This window comes from Melanotaenia boesemani, chromosome 6, assembly GCF_017639745.1.
Source record: "Melanotaenia boesemani isolate fMelBoe1 chromosome 6, fMelBoe1.pri, whole genome shotgun sequence".
Lineage (NCBI taxonomy): Eukaryota > Metazoa > Chordata > Actinopteri > Atheriniformes > Melanotaeniidae > Melanotaenia > Melanotaenia boesemani.
This window is the reverse complement of record NC_055687.1, coordinates 33,101,928-33,118,800: the sequence shown is the minus strand read 5'-3', so window position 1 is coordinate 33,118,800 and position 16,873 is coordinate 33,101,928. Positions and strand designations below refer to the sequence as shown.

General features: G+C 38.8%; 1 protein-coding gene across 1 annotated transcript; it reads left to right on the top strand.

Moving 5' to 3' along the window:
* Nucleotides 1–5,180: 5,180 nt before the first annotated feature.
* On the top strand, nucleotides 5,181–16,421 carry LOC121641515 (14-3-3 protein zeta-like). Its single transcript, XM_041987694.1, has 6 exons — nucleotides 5,181–5,267; nucleotides 7,851–8,162; nucleotides 11,030–11,153; nucleotides 12,732–12,895; nucleotides 13,091–13,186; nucleotides 15,414–16,421. The coding sequence occupies exons 2-6, from the start codon at nucleotides 7,860–7,862 to the stop codon at nucleotides 15,468–15,470; spliced, it is 744 nt and encodes a 247-aa protein (XP_041843628.1). The 5' UTR covers nucleotides 5,181–5,267; nucleotides 7,851–7,859; the 3' UTR covers nucleotides 15,471–16,421.
* The last annotated feature ends 452 nt before the right edge of the window (nucleotides 16,422–16,873 follow it).

Below are 16,873 nucleotides of genomic sequence, written 5' to 3'. Positions count from 1 at the left end.
TAGTTTTAAGGACAAAAAAGACTAATGCATTTCTATATATTACTACAGTTCAAATAACGATTGTTTGTGTTATGTTTAATTATAGATAATTAAAAATAAATAAAAACCCTTAAAAGATTACCATGCATAAATACAGCCACATGGGTGGTTTTAGTTTTTCTTGTTATGGCTTTGTTCACTGTCATCACTAATGACAAAAGACCTTACATGAATAACTTACTTCATGCTTCACCATCCACCTAAACCTGGACAAATATTACACTGATAGAAGTGTTATGACAAGCAAAATTCTCCAGTGCCCTCATCTCAAAATTCAGAAGTTTGTCAAATGACATTGAAACAAGCTCTTTAGAAACTAGTCCTGTAATGGCTAAGTTAAAATGGTGAAACAGTGATTAAAATTATTCTAATGCATGCTCAATTGTATGGTTCAGAACACATTTTTTTTCTTTTCTTTTTTATTGACAAATAGGATAGAAATGACTATTTAGTCAGATTAATTTTTCATTAACTGTAAATATTTCTTTTTTTCTTTTAGTATTTTGTTGTATTCATGTTTTTGTATTTTTTTTACTGTACATATTTTTTTCAGTTTTAATTATCCTGTTAGATTTTATGTTGTTCCAGTCTTAAGGGAGTGAATGCACCAAAATTTTGTTCTGATCATGCACTAACATGCACTGTATGTCTTAATAAATGACAATAAAATGACTTTTATTCTATAAATTGTAAAAACCAATGAAATTTCTGTAATTCCTACAACACCCAGTTCCAGCTGTTCCCAAAGAAATTGCCACTTAAAGTTATTTAATTTAAAAAGAACTGGTAAGCAAATAATTAAAATAAATAAATAAAATTTTGGATAAATAGTGGGAATAATATTAAATAAATTTTCTCACAATTGCCTTTTAGATCTAGAAAGGTGATGTTGCTTACGTTCTTTCTATCCAAGGCTAACTTGCTAACAGCTCATTTCCTTTTTACAATGAATAAATGTGTCAATCATTAGCTTCCTTAGCTACATTCACGCTGTTCGCATCTCTGCTCAGCATATCGTGAGGGGCTAGTAGGCTGCATTGAGAGGGGTTAGCTGGAGCTAATGGCTGCTCTCCTGGCTGAGGTGGTATCCAAGTCGGCTAGCAACTACTTCTCACACGGCTCGGTCCACACAGCTACAGCTAGTGCCTGCTAACGCTTGAGAACTGGCCTGAACACTACCAGCTACTGTTGCTAGCATGCTAGCTCAGCCCTATCCACGTGGATTCCCCTCCCTTCTCACCAAACAGGACTCTTCCCGCTAAGTAACAGTAAGCACCAGCTGGTTCGGCTTGGGGTGCAGCACCCAGTCGCTGCTGTCCTCTGGCTGGTGTCTTCTTGTGGTTTTTGCAAGCTTCTAATTTACTCTATTTCCCACAGTACATGCTACATAGCCGTAACATTCCCACCTTGTAATAAGTAAGGGAAAGGAAATCCAGGAACTATGAAGTCATAGTGGTAGGTTGCTGACCGTCTCGTGTTTGACTGTTCAAGACCACTGGATAAACTGAGTTCCTTCTGCATAAACCTATCAAAACACACCGCTCTTTTAAGCTTTATTTTACACAATAAGGATGTTGTGGAGTAATTCTGGTTAGAAGTGCTGCCAGTTGGTCTGGGCTCAGTCTCATCACGGATGGGCAGAAACCGGGTAGCATGGGCACAGCGTTGGAGCATAAAGAAGAGAGGTAGAGACAACCATGACCACCAACCACTGAGCGGCCAGAATCTTGTATTCTTGTATTGTATTGTATGCTGCTAAAAACGGATCATGCTCCGTTCACACTGCAGCTCAATTCCGATTTTTTTGCCCATATGTGCCTCGGATTTTTTATGGCCGTCTGAACGGCGATTTTTTTTATCTTACACAAGCCACGTATGTGGTTCTAGATCGACAAAACACTATCACTTTAAATATATGAAGGAATTAGGAAAAGTAATGCAATGAAGGGGGACGGGGGTATTAACGTGTGGGTGGGCTCGCGTTTTATATTTGCGTAGTCGGGCCCAGGTTTCTCTGGAAGATGTCCACGGGTCGGATTTGGTAATGATCCTAACGGGTTCGGGTTGGTAAAACTGGACCCGTGCAGGAGTCTGCACAGACGAACTCGGCTGCATTGTCTCTACATCTCTCTGTACAGAAGTAGGAGCAACCGCTCCACAAAAGGCCATTGTTGACATATGTGCTTTCCTTTTTCTTAGTCCCCTTCCTTCATTCATCAGCGGGGCATAATTTTATCGGTTGGGAGTGGGCAAGTATTTCCAATAGACGGGAAGCAGCCATTACACTCGTATTTTCTACGCACTACGTGATGTCGTGTTGTCTTTTGCGCATGCGTGTCACTTCAGGGCCACATACCGTTCACATTTCAGGGTGATGAAGGTCGCACACAAAAAACCGGATTTGAGCATTAAGACCTGCAGTGTGAACGTAATGTGATATAACACAATGATAAATGCACCTCTTTCCCAACTTTCTTGAGTGTGTTGGTGTCATTAAAAATCTTCTTCATATCTTCTTAAAGCAACGACATTCAAGAGACATTAAAACTAAATTCTTATTTGTAATTTTAAAATTAAAAAGAAATTACATATTAAAATGAGAAACTTAGATTAGATATAAATTAGATTAATTTAGAAACCTTTCCAACTTTTATGGAAATATGATTTAAATGCACATAATCCAAGTAAAAAGAAATGTTTTTTTTTTTTTTTTAGTTTTTTAAAATAATATATAGTCAATTTATTTAATTGGAACTATTACTATTTTGGGCATTTTCACAAACTGAAGGGGAAACAAAAAGTCTTATCCTAAAAAAATAACAAAGTTTATAATAATGAAAGAAATGTCACTATAATGTGGTAATGGTAATAAACACAACAAAAATTAATAATAAATGGACTAAGCAGGGCACAAGCTGGTGGTTTTGTCATGATCCTCACATATTTAAATATCATTGAAAATCTGTAGACAGTGCTCCAAAGGAAAATACATGCAATATGGAGAAAGCATCTCCTAGAAGATGTAGGCTTCTACTAAAAGAAAAAGTAAAAAAAAAAAAAAAAAAAATCCCAAACAAGAATGAAATAGGGCTTCATGGTGCCACTCTACTTTCTGAGGACACTCAGATTCTTTAATGTCTGCATCAAAATGCTGGAGATGTTCTTCCAGTCTGTGGTGGCCACTTCCATCATGTATGCTGTGGTGTGCTGGGGCAGCAGCATCAGCTCCAGGGACGCCATCAGGATCAATAAACTGATCCATAGGCTGGCAAGATCATTGGACACAACCTGGAGACAGTTAGAGGAGATCTCTGGACAAACTGGTCTCCATTATGAACACTTCTTCACATTCACTACACAGTATACTGGAGGGACAGCAGAGCTCTTTCTCAAACAGACTGCTGCAGCTCTGCTTCATAAAGATGTTCAGGAAATCATTCCTTCCTTTCCCAATAACCCCATTCAATAACTCCTCCATGTGTGAGAGGTGATCCTCATCTCTACATTTTACCCAAACATACCCAACAATCTGTCATCATATGGTCTGTGTGTACAGCTATTTTATTTGTGTTTGTATGGGCTTCCCTTGTCTATATTGTGTAAGTTGAGTTTGTTTATTTTCCATTTCTCTATATGTTTACATTTTCTATCTATCTATCTATCTATCTATCTATCTATCTATCTATCTATCTATCTATCTATCTATCTATCTATCTATCTATCTATCTATCTATCTATCTATCTATCTATCGCATGGAGTATGCATGTTCTGTTGAGTGCATGTTTGGGTTCTCTTCAGGTATTGCAGCTTACTCCCACAGTCCAGAAACCATGCATGTTAGATTCATTTGTCATTTTAGTGCTTGTTTGTCTGTGTGTTGGCTTTGTGATAGACTGGAAATCTGTCTGGGGTGTTCCCTGCCTTTGTGAAGTGAAAGTGAAAATTACTTTAATAATCCCAGAAGGAAATGACTATTCTTTATTATAATATTTTTACTGTAATTATGCAAATGAAAATACTGACTTTGCTTTTTACTTAAGATTTAAGCAAAACAAAACTTTTGCTTAGTACTGCAAACCTCTATAATGTACCAATCTTCCAGCATACAGGAGCTTGGTGTTGTTTGAATGTTCATGCTTTCCATGTGCCTCTGTGCATGTGCTTTCAAGACATGGTTCATGGGTTGAGTGAAAACTCACCTAACTGGTTTCTAAGGCTGCAGTCATCACTTAACTCCTTATTTGCTGAATGAGGTAGAATACCTCTGGTTTGGTTTCACCCTCTCTAAACAACATATTAAACAGAAAGGAGACTATTTTTTCCTTCCATTTGCCCTAGTGCCTGAGTGATGCTACAGCCGATACTATCTGATCTGCTCTTAAATAGGTTACAAGCTTGAAATCTTGGCCTAAGGGGAAAACATGTGACAAGGCAAAAATAGCTTCACTCTCCCCTTGGAAACCAGCTAGAATGTAGAAATAGTAGGTTCCATTAGGCAAGATGTACTGTAGCTGTGTCCTGTGTTCTAATTTATGATGCCCGCAGCATCTCACGCAAATACTCTCGTGTAAATTTACAATATCTAATTTAGAGACATATCACACTGCTAACTGATGAACTTGGTTATTTAAAGGGTAAAAATGTAACTACACAGCTCATTGTTCCTATTTCATGGGTGGCATTCAAAAATGTCTGATTTGGTAACTATATAGTACCTGTAGCCTCTGATCTGATAACATGTGATATAAAGTTAGTTAAAAGTTAGTATTTAAATGGGCCACCTCTTTATTAATGTTTGGGATTTGCTTTTGCTTATAAAAACTTAGTTTAATTAATCAGAAATACCTTTAGTATCTCAATGCCGGTGATGAACTGGCGACCTGTCCAGGGTGTACCCTGCCTCTCACCTGTTAATTGCTGAGATAGGCTCCAGTTTCCCTTAATTTAATTAAGCGGTACAGAAATTAATGAATGACTATACATAATGTAAATGTATTAATATATTATTATGACAGAGGTCGTTTATGGAAGTAATGTCAATAGAAAACGACAACTCCCATAATGCTTTGTGTGTGGTTGCCATGGTAAAGTTTGACGTCAGTCCCTCTTTTCTCCGGCCGTTGTCTTGCACCGGTGAGATTGGAAGGAAACCCCGTGGACTGCATTCATTCGGACGGTCTGAGAGAATCAGCTGTACCTTGGTACGCCGACATCTGCCATTACTCAGGTATGAAACCACTAGTTTTTAACTGCTCTTTTGAGTATGAACAGTATATTCACGCATATTTTACTTTAAATCGAAAAATTAGTTTGTGATAAAATATCTTCATTGTCTCTGGCTGCTGGTAGGGATGCGTGAAACAGCGACGCATACCAAACTCAAGAACAATGGCTAGCTTAGCTAACGTTACAGTTTGGGATGTGTCTAATGGCTGGTTTCAAAAGGGAACATCATGGTGGAAAGGGAAGGCGTGTCGGTCTTAGATGCTGAAGCGCTCGTGCTACAAATGTTCAAGTGGTTAAGTAAAGTAATATGTTAGTTAAATGGGAAAGCATTCACGTAGTTGATTTGAGACAGTTATGTGGAAATGCATTTGCTTCCGTAGATTAAGCGTTAACGCAAATAAATGTCATTTTATATTCAGTTTTAATCTCAGTTTATGTGACAAAACGTATTCACGACATTATGGTTGGAATAATTAAACTTTTTATTGTTAGATGTCAGTTATAATCTGATTTTAACGAAACAGAAACGAGGAGGAAGACGTATTTTTAGTCACCCATCGGACGGATATTTTAAGTAGAATTATGTATGTATTATTTATATAAATTTTTCATGTATTGCGCTATATGATTTGATACTTCTGTTATAAGAATGACAAAAACTCGCATCACCCTGACCATTTGTTGAACTGTCTGACTCGGAGGGCTTCTGCTTCAGGAAATAGTTGGCGCCATACTGGAAACTGGTCACGCGGGCCTAGTTGTAGACGTCCGTTTTCATTTATTGTCCTGTTTTTGTTTCCAGAAATTTGCATGCGAGTTTATGCCTATAGCTTTTGGGTCAGTATTTGCCAGGAAGTACTGACATTAGTCATTGTGTGCCACGTCTAAACGCACTTTTCATACTTTAGTTTCCGCTTCTTAGGCAAGCCACAGGTACAGGGGATGGGTGTGGCACGTGTGCTTGAAAAAAGAGGGGGCACATTTACCCTGGAGGCCGACAAGCTATACTAGATCAAGTATCCGTACCGAGACTGCGGTTTGCATTATTTTAGCAGGTAGTAATTAATTTGAACGCGAATTAAACTAAAGCAGTTATAATAACTTGTTCGTGCACTTTTATGAGCCTATTAAAAAGTGCGTTCTTCCAAACCAGATGGAGGGAGGTTTAGAAGTCTATGTCGTGCTCCTCCACAATCAAGGTTAAATGGAAATGTAGATGTGGCCTTTAAAGAGAAAACATGATTTTGAGAGAAACGTTTGAAATATGGCATGTGGTAAAAAAAATTCAAGTTGACAGTAGATGGTAAGCTGTTGCTCTGCCTTCCCACACTTCCAGATTCCAACTAGAACTGTTACATAACGCATCATACAAAAAAAAGAGAAAAAAAAGATGGAGAGATACAGGGTGAACAGTTACATGTACACTTAGCGATAACCAACATTTTAAGTCATTTAGTCAATTTCAAAATAAGTTTGGAAAATGGAGATTTATACAGATACTTACAATTAAGACACTTTACGGATGCACAAGCGAAGTCGCAGTTACAACAACTGTGCGCTAGGGAGCAATATTCCTTCGAAACCACTGCTGACCAAGAAGAAGAACATCTGGCTCATTGATTGCACTATGGCTCATCCAGTGCAAGTAAACTATTTATTTCAAAGTTTGCTTCTTTGGGCCACACTCCGGACAAACCGTACTATCCATGGAAACGGACCAGAGTTTATCAAAAGCGGGCCAAATGGTATTGGTGTGAATGTGCCCTATGAATGAAATCTCTTTGGAAGGGGATAATGTGAGTTGTTGACAAGTGCCTACAAGCAAACTTCTTTAAGAGTTGTATCTAAACTGTATAAGAGTTTTTTAATACAATGAATATTAAAAATGAAATTGTAGGGAATTTATCGTTGAGCTGCCTGTGAGTGTCTGCTCCATATGCAAGACTCAACACATCAGCAAGCTCTAAAAGATGGAGGGAATTCGTCTATATAACACCAATAATGAAAAATAAACAATTGGGTGTGAAAAAAGATGTGAAAATTGGTTTTCTTTTCTGCATTTCAGGATGGATTTTGAACATCCTCCACTGTGTGAAATGGAAAAAGTGATTGATTCTGTGTGAGCCCTCTGGGGATTTTTTTGATGGGTCAAACGGATGTAGGCTATTGATGTAATGATAAGTCCTGGGTATTTCAAAGGCTATGTACCTACAAGCCATAATACTGTTAATTAGCAAGTATAGTATTCGTCTGCTCTAATACCAACCCTAAAGACTTTACACGAAGGGTTAGTAACTGTTGTAGTGCCCACCCCCACCCCCAATCACCACTCTTTGACTGTTGGATTTTCTAATTTTAATGCAACTGCATCTGTACTTGTTGCATTTTAAAATAAGACATTCCCATTTCATTTATAATATTAAATGCACTCAGCCATGCTTGGTACTTTATATGCCAGTTTTCCTCATTGAAATAAAAATGTTTCTTCTTGTTTTTCTAGTGTTTAACTTAAATACAGTAATTTTTTCTCAGTTTACCTTCAGCTGCCCTTTTTATTTCTCCCTCTTTGTTTTCCTTTTTCAAGCGAGCAGTCATGAGCGAGGCACCTCAGAAGGAACTGGTACAAAAGGCCAAGTTGGCCGAACAGGCTGAGCGTTACGACGACATGGCCTCTGTGATGAAAGCAGTGACAGAGGACAGTGAGCAGCTCTCAAATGAGGAGCGCAACCTGCTGTCGGTGGCCTACAAGAACGTGGTGGGTGCCCGTCGCTCTTCCTGGCGTGTGGTGTCCAGCATCGAGCAGAAAGCAGAGAACAGCGAAAGGAAGCAGGCCATGGCCAAAGAGTACCGGGAAAAAATTGAGAAAGAGCTGAAAGACATCTGCAATGACGTTCTGGTGAGATTAGTTCAATAGAACAGCAAATGCTGAATTAAATCTTAAATGGCTTTTTCTCCCTTTTGTAAGATGCAGGTGTTTATATTGCAGATAAAAGTGCCAGTTTCAAGGGGAATCCAGTTCAATGGGGGTTGAATTTCTGGTATTTGTGTTTTTAGTTTTGTGCACTTAAAGGTAAATGATGTGTTTACTTTCATTTTAGGTACTAATATGAACACCCATGAGGGATAAACACATAGAATGTAATGCTAACTTTATATGTTTATTTACCACCTTTTAAAACGTTAAAATGCTTCACATAGCAGCAATAAAATCAACTACAATAACTTAAACGACAAAAAATAAAATTTTAGTCCAGTAATTCATTCAATAGAAAATAACGTATGCATTTTAAGGTAGAAATGGCAGCCTATGCTGAAGTTAAGTTTCCACAATGCTGATCCCCTACCTATCCCACTAAAAGGTACAAAGGGTAGTTATTAGGCAGAGTACTCCCACAGTTGGTCAGTATCAAAACAAATAGCTTGGCTCACTCAGTGAACCACTGTTTGTTTGACCTGTCATTTAATAACTTTAGTGATTACAACTCATTTTATTTCAGCCTTTCTGTGTGTTTTGAATACTTCAGCTATCAGTAGTACCCTGCTTCTCTGCTCTTCTCTCGGGTTGTGTATTATCTGCCTGGTGATGACTCTCAAAGTCTTAATCCTATAATTACAGAAACTGACCTACCAGCATTCTGCATTGCTGACGTCCATGTCAGCCAACAGTCTTATGGAGGCTGAGGCGGATGCATGGTAGTAAAATGGGCAGAAGAGCAATGCAAGAATGAAGTTGATGTATTCTTTAAGTAAACTAGTTTGAGGTTAAATCCAGCCAAGATTAAAGCTTAAAAGGCCATTTGTGAGAGACGAGGACAAAGTAAAGACACAAATGAACAATTATTCCTTCATGTTGTACTTATTCCCCTGCAAGTTGCTGTGTGAAGTAGTTGTGTATCTGTTGAACCCACTTTGCATTAATTCATAATTGGCCTCTTTACATAAATAGGGGCAGACTTGTTACATTTGATCAAGTTGGATTATCTGTATTGATTTTATTAATTTATTCTCTACATTAGAGCTGAAATTATGCCAGCAAGCTTTAAAAATATAAATATAAAATAATTTTAACTCTACGTGTATTATATCAGATTAATTCATGAAAACATCATCTGTACATTGTAGTTATCTGTTTTGGGTTTTCTGTGTTTGCTTCTAGTATTTGTGCAATCGAATGCCAAGTATCTCATACTGCTTATGCAGAGATCATTGAATGGCTGAATTGTATGAGCTGACATGAATTGGGTTTACAGTGTGTCCTTCACACACAATGAGATCTGTCCATAAATCTGCATAATAGCCTGACCCGTTCATCTCTTTTAGGATTGTGGCTTTATTCATTGCTGGTCAAGGCTAAGAATCTGTTTTTAACTTACCAAGCATGTAAAATCAGAGTCAAATGCAATGTGCTGTTAAAATGAGTTTCATTTGCTCTGTACATCGCCATAGTGATGGTCTGATTTTAGCTGTGCCCTTGCCAGTGGCCCAGTTCTACATTCAGATCCCAGAGGGCTTCCCTGGTCCCTCACACCGGTTTTTAAAAGCATTCAGTAAATGCTGGCTTTGTGAGCCTTGTTTATTCCATTATGCATGTAATATGCAAATCTGCAAAAGATCATACAAAGACAACCTTACACAAATCTGTGTTTCATAATCCCTTTTGATTGTTTGAGCTTGCATCACATACTGAAGTTGTCATAGAAAGATCCTACTTTCTTTCTTTATAATAAATCTTTCCACCTGGTGATTTTTTTCATCTTGTTCTTCCCCCTCTCCTACCTGTAGACCTAGGCTTGGTTTATTATATTACTTTCTGTCTGAGAGGAGCCTTTATACATTATACTGTCAGTCCAAAAAATCAAAGTTTTGTTTTTTTAAGAGCTTGTGGCTGTGTTTCCTAATGCGATAAAGAAACTGGCTTCAGTTACATTTGAACTCTGCAGGACGTTTTTTTTTTCTGTGGCTACAAGGGTGAAAAAATACTTAACAGATGAACTGAATTCAAATAAAATGGCTAAGCCATGAAGAAATATATCCTTGAAATTAAGTATTGATGCCTCTGTGAAAGCAATGCTCAGTCCTCTTGGTCCCATTGCACTTAAAATAAATGATTGTTTTGTGCACATACAGTAAGGTACACTCCTGCCACTCAACATAGTTAAATAAACCTATCCTCCAGTTATATGAGCAGTCTATACGAGGGTGCGTGCTTGTGTTGTAGAAGCCATGCTGGGCTCTGAGTGACCTACTTCCTCATCAGGAGTTCAGCAGTCTCTATCTCTCTCTCTCTCTCTCTCTCTCTCCTCTCTCTCTCTCTCTCTCTCTGTCTCTCTCTTCCTGCTTTCATCCATACTTCCAATCTTTTCCCGCCTCTCCCCCACCATCCTTTCCCTCTCTCAACCATCTTGATTCACTGCTTGTCTGTTCAGCCCCCCGCTCTTACTTTCATGTCATCCACATCTACAGAGATCCATCCCCCTTCAGTGGTCCCTGAAGCATCTGTGATGTAGCTCAGCCAAAATCTCAGGCTCAAGCCTGGAGGCAACTGGAGGTAGCCAGCTCGTCTTTATACTGAAATGGATCTGATGAGAAATTATGCCTTAAAACCGGCTATGATGTCGACTTAAACCAATTGAAATTGCAATCTGTGGACAAGTGATATCAGGTGGCAGATGGCAATCTGTTTTTAAGGCAAAGGGAGGAAAAGTCATTTATTCTTGCTGGAATTTTAATATTGATGCTGTCAATTGTATTTTTCATTAACAGGGTCTTTTGGACAAGTATCTTATTCCCAAAGCAACTGCAGCAGAGAGCAAAGTCTTCTATTTGAAAATGAAGGGGGATTACTACCGCTACTTGGCTGAGGTGGCTGCAGGAGAAGAAAAAAAAGGTATAATTTGGAGACATGTTCATATGCTGCATGTGAAGCATTACAGGCCTTAATCTGTCAAAGCGAGTCTGTCTTTTATTTTCCACTTTAGTTTCATGAGTTTAACACCCACGAGATGTCACATCATTGATCATGTAAACATTAGCTCACATCTTTCTTCAGAACGAAGCAATGCAGTTTTTTAAACTGCTGTTATCTGATAAAGCATAATCAGATTATGCCGTCTACATGATCACTGAATTATAACTCCAGGTACTGGGTAGATTTTTATGCTCATGTAAATGGGCTCAATGGCAGTTTTCTGACTGAGAAATCCAGATTTCCCCACAATATTCCAATGTATTTGTGCATGTAGATCTATATATCTGATTTTTTTTTTAAACATCTGCACAGTGAAAAAAACTGACTTGCCTTCAGCGCCCTCTGTAATAAAGGATGGAAGTGACACTGTCTCAATGTGAAAACACAATGGCATGCAGCAGCAGGAAGTTGGAGTATAAACTAAGTTAAACATTCATTTGTAGACCATTTTTCAGGCTTATTAGCTCCCACATTAGCACCTAGCGTTAAGACCATAGGTAACAGGAAGTTACGTGATTATGTATGTATGGGATCTAAAAGAAATCCGATAATTGTCCGGAAAAATGTGGACAAGAATTTCAGAACTGCATGTAGATGCATCAAATCAGACTATGACAATTAAACAATTCCTCCCAGTTATTAGATTTTGGTGGTCCTGTTAACGGGCTCATTGTTGGTCAGTGCTAATAGGGTGATGCACACTGTTGTAGGGCACAATAATTGTATGTTGTAAGCGATAAAAAAATTAAGCTCTAATTTCTCTTTTATTGTAGAAATGTTATTATTCAGTTTAAGTCCTTGTAGTATTCAGTAGACCTGAGGGCAAGCCTCTCCCAGTATTACAGCCCATAATGGATTGAGACTTGTGTACAACAATAGGTGTCTAAGTGGAAAGATTTTCTTCAGTGATGACTAAAACAAAGACATCTATAGTTTTAAATATTGCATTCATATAACCAAAGCCCTTATTAATCTAATGAATCATACAAGTCATGCCAGTCAGCTGTGTCGCCGTTATCGAGACTAAAACCTCCTGTTATTTAACCTGGGAATCAAGGAGAAACTTCCCTAAGTCTAATAGCCATTTTTAAATGCCTATATAGTAGTTGAAAAGTTCATTTGATGAAGGAAGCTTATATTGAGAGCCTTTATTACATTTTTGTGGTGCTTATTTCTATGTCATAATTTATGTTGCCTAAAATAGGCAAAAACATGTTCTTTTAGAAAGTTTGTTCAGCTTTTTTCAAATTAGCACCTCCCAGGTGCCCTTCCTCCCCCAACATTTTGAAAAAGGAAACCAGAAAGGTGTGTTCTGTCTTCAGGTCAAGCATTTATTGCTGTTTTCAAGCTCTACAGTTTTGCATTTTGCATTCATTTTTAATATATTTATGTGCACACAAACCTAGATTAATTTTCTGAACTCTGTAAATCCTCAAAGTACTTATTGTTTAAGACTCACTTTAGTTTTCTTATTTCTTGCTTTGTCTCTCTTCTCAGCCATTATTACAGACTCGCAGGGCGCGTACAAACAGGCCTTCGATATCAGCAAAGAGGAAATGCAGCCCACACACCCAATCCGTCTCGGTCTCGCCCTTAATTTCTCCGTCTTCTTCTACGAGATCCTCAATTCCCCTGAAGAAGCTTGCCAGCTGGCCAAACAGGCAAGTTCAAAATGTCTAATGAAGTTAAACAGGACATTTAATGGATGTTTTTAAGTAGCACATGTATCATTTCACTTTTGTCTTAAATTCACAGCCAACAAACAAACTGAATTAAGATACAGAAATATTGACATGAAACTTGTCTCAGGCCTTTTTTCCCCACAGCTGTTTGAAAATGTTCTTTTAATTTTTTAGGCTTTTGATGATGCCATCGCAGAGCTGGACACACTGAGTGAAGAATCGTACAAAGACAGCACATTAATCATGCAGCTATTGAGAGACAACTTGACAGTAAGTTGCCCCACATGACACGAACAAATTTTGTGCTAAAACAGAGGTCCCCAACCCTGGTCCTCAAGGCCTACTATCCTGCAGGTCTTAGATGTCTCCCTGTTGCAACACACCTGATTCAAATTAAATGGCTCTTTGACAAACTCTGCACAAGTCTGCTAATGAGCCATTAATTTGAATCCGGTGTGTTGCAGCAGGGAGAGACGGCATGGTGCCTTGAGGACCAGGATTGGGGACTGCTGTGCTAAAAGATGCTGATTATCGAAACAAACTATTTAAATGAGGTCTTAATCAGTTTCCCAGAACCACTTCGATCTTCTCTTAAACCTCAATTTACACTGAAAACCAAAAATATCCATGCAGCACAGAGTTGTGGGATGTTGAACTGAAGCAGAGAAGCAAAAAGGAGAAGCAGAAACGGGTACCCTGACAGTCACAACGATGACAAAAACGGACTAAAGAAAAAAGACTAAGAAGTGATGATGAAACGTTGTAGGTGGACCGTCCAGAAAGAGGAGCAGATTATTAAGAAGTAAATGTCTGCTGTGGATCATTTGTGTTACAGTATAATCTAACAAATGAGAGAAGAATAGAAACTCATTCATCCCTCCAGATTCTAATGAGTTGGTGTAACACCTGGTTGAGATGCAAAGGCAGACGATGTGTAATTGATCCTGGAGGAAAACCCTGCCCTTGTTTGCTTTGCTGTGGGCAGATCAGCCCAGTTCCATGTCAACTATCCAACATATCACAACAAAAAGAATCTAGTTGTAGTCTTGTAAATAGTGATTCACAGTCTTTGTCAAATCTCAGTCTTAGACTTAAAACTCTAAACATTTGTCTTTAGGTGTGAGCTGGTAGTTTTCTAGAGTCTTTTGCAAATCTTCTAAGTCTTCTGATGTAAACCCAGAATAAGAGAACAGCTAAAAACTGGCCTTCAGTATAGATGAGAAACTGGACGAGCATGACCTCCATCTTCTCCTTTAAGTTTATGTCCAACTCGGGTCAGTGTCCACTACAGCAGACAGCCATTTAAAAGCTGTTTTCTGACATATGGTGGGTGAGGATGGTATATTTCTAAATTAGCCACTTTATTGGACATTGCATCCACATTTTCATCGCTCCTCACTTACTTTTCGCCATCAAGTCACACACACGATTTTCAGGCTGTTTTTGTCCCGATTTAATTTCCTCCACTAGGGTTCAGAGTTCATTCCCACGAGCTGACATCGGTTTCAGACACCATGAGGTGACGGCGTCTTCGTTCTTCTGCTTTTTGGTTCCCTTCGCGATCCTCTTCTTCTTCTCTGGTTTGATTCTTTTGCTGGTACATGTCAGCTATTCTGCTCAGCACTGCCCCCGTGAATTCCAGCACAGAGTTAACGTTAACGTAGGCCTGGTACACACAACGATTTTTGGGCAGTTTTTGTCCCGATCTGCCTCTTCCCGACCTCGGACGGCTAACGCCCGATCATTGTGAGATTTCCCTGTCCAGTCATCATTTGGTCTGTGGTGTGTTACGAGCCGATGTGTCCCGATAATCCACTCTAAAATGGGTCGTAGCCGACAACTGGGAATATTGAACATGTTTAATATATCTGAGCCGATCTCTGAGGAACACCAACGACTCATGCATTCGGACTGGACTGACTGGATGGTGACGTGGTGCGGAAAGTAGCCAATCAGAGAGCGAGCTGGCAGGGGAACAAGGAAGTAAATAAAGTCCGTGTTCACGCCATCTCCAGTCTGTCAGCAGGACAGCATCGTCATGTGTGTGTTTTGTGATTACATTTTCGGAGCACAACATACACAGTACGATCAAAATTAATTTTTTAACTTCACGTGTGAGTTCTCGACCAGATAAAAAAATCTCATAACATTAAAAAAAAAAAAATGGTTGTGTGAACCAGGCCTTAGGCAGCTGTTGCAATATGTACATTGTGCAGGCTAATATCACGTTGAAGGAAAATTTACGATATTCTGTGCAGCCCAATGTCTTGGGTTATAAAGATGTTTGAAACATCTAAAGATTCAGGGATGACAGAAATTTTAAGTAATTTAAATTCATATCTATTGTATTAGGGCAATGTTTCCAATCAAAATGGGTATGGTTTACCATGCAGTGTTCCACACCAATGGTAGATTATTCAATCTTAATCTTCTAAAAGCAAATATTGACTATCTTCTTGCCATGTCACCTTATCCTGCTTGTTCTGTCTCTCTTCAGCTGTGGACTTCTGATAACCAGGTTGAGGGAGAGGACACAGAGGAGGCCAGAGATTGAGCCAGATCCCCATAGTCATCCCTGTCTGCCTGCCATCGTCCTGGGTCATCTTCATCATAATCATCAACACTGCGACCACCTCATTATCGAGATCCAACTCTGTCCACATTTTTCTGGCTAGGTCTCTACTCGTCTCACTCCTTTCAGTTGACTATTGTTTCCGTAGTAACTGTGGGGAAACGGGATGGGCAGGGAGGATAAGTTTTTACACTGTTCGTTGGGAGGGATTATGTGTGTTTGGGGTTGGATTCTTGGCTGTTGACCTTTTCCTGAGTCGGAGCTGTAATGGTGTTGCATTGTTAAGGTGCAAAGTGAGAGGGTAAGTTCTCAACTTGTAAAACATGTGCAAGTTTGAGTTTTTGGGGGCACAGTGGTGCTGTTTGAAAGTAACCTCAGCTTTTGAAGGCATGTCCATGTTTTTTTCAAACTGGCTCCTCACACCAGGCAAGACATCATCTATTAGTCTCTACTAAAGGAGAGGTGAACAGTGGTGGTGTAATGGGGAGAGCTGGAGATGGAGGGCAAGATTTTATAAAGGTTACATTCCATTTACTGTCATTTATTCAACCTGCTACTTCATGGTTTTGTTTTTTATTTGCTTAGGGGGAGGGCGCTGCTTTTTCTATATATCAGTTACGAGGTATAGAAGATTTTGAACAAAAGAGCACACAACCTTGTATTGTTGCTTTTTTGTATGAGCACTGCAGCAAGAAAATGTGCAGTTACTGCTTCTTCAAATTAGTTTTTTTTTCTTTATTTTCCTCTTTAATTCTCCATGTTTCTTTGAAAACTTGCCTGACCTTTTGATGGGTAGTTTCTGGACTAGTAAAGGTGGTTGTTGGACTGGGTAGCCTGGTTTGTCTTTTGAATTTTCATACTGAAAGCACAAGCATAACTGTTGAGGGGACATGTGTAATTTCATGTAAGTGGAATAAAAAAGAATGAACAATTTAAAAGATTCAGTTTCTTTTTTTTTAGATCAAGTGATGCAGAATTTGTCCAGTAACCTATCATTTTTGTTTTTGATCTATTTCCCAAAATGTCTAAAAATATTCGACTCGTTAGTTTGAAAACCTCTGTTTTGCTTTATTTGGGGGAATTGAATAGTGATTAGGAAGAGTAACAGTAGGATGAAGATCTAAAACTTGAAATGATATTTGGGATCCGACTGAACAGCACCCATGCCTTGTCTGTCTGAGCAATTCCAAACAATTCCACAATTTCTCTTACCATACATTGTCCAGGATCTATCCGGATGTGAACGCAATGTGTGCAAAGTATAAACTGAACATTTATTCACATTTATGGACTTGTCTCATACGTTCTAATTACTGGGGGGATATGTTAATGATTCTTTGAGGGGCATTTGACATTTCTGCAACTGTCCTCTGATGGTATTATTT

What these genes read in the sequence shown, in the direction of transcription:
- LOC121641515 (XM_041987694.1), top strand. Translation starts at nt 7,860, where the DNA reads ATGAGCGAGGCACCTCAGAAGGAACTGGTACAAAAGGCCAAGTTGGCC. An exon ending in ACATCTGCAATGACGTTCTG is followed by an intron (nt 8,163 to 11,029) that starts GTGAGATTAGTT and finishes TTTCATTAACAG; the next exon opens with GGTCTTTTGGACAAGTATCT. An exon ending in CTTGCCAGCTGGCCAAACAG is followed by an intron (nt 12,896 to 13,090) that starts GCAAGTTCAAAA and finishes TTAATTTTTTAG; the next exon opens with GCTTTTGATGATGCCATCGC.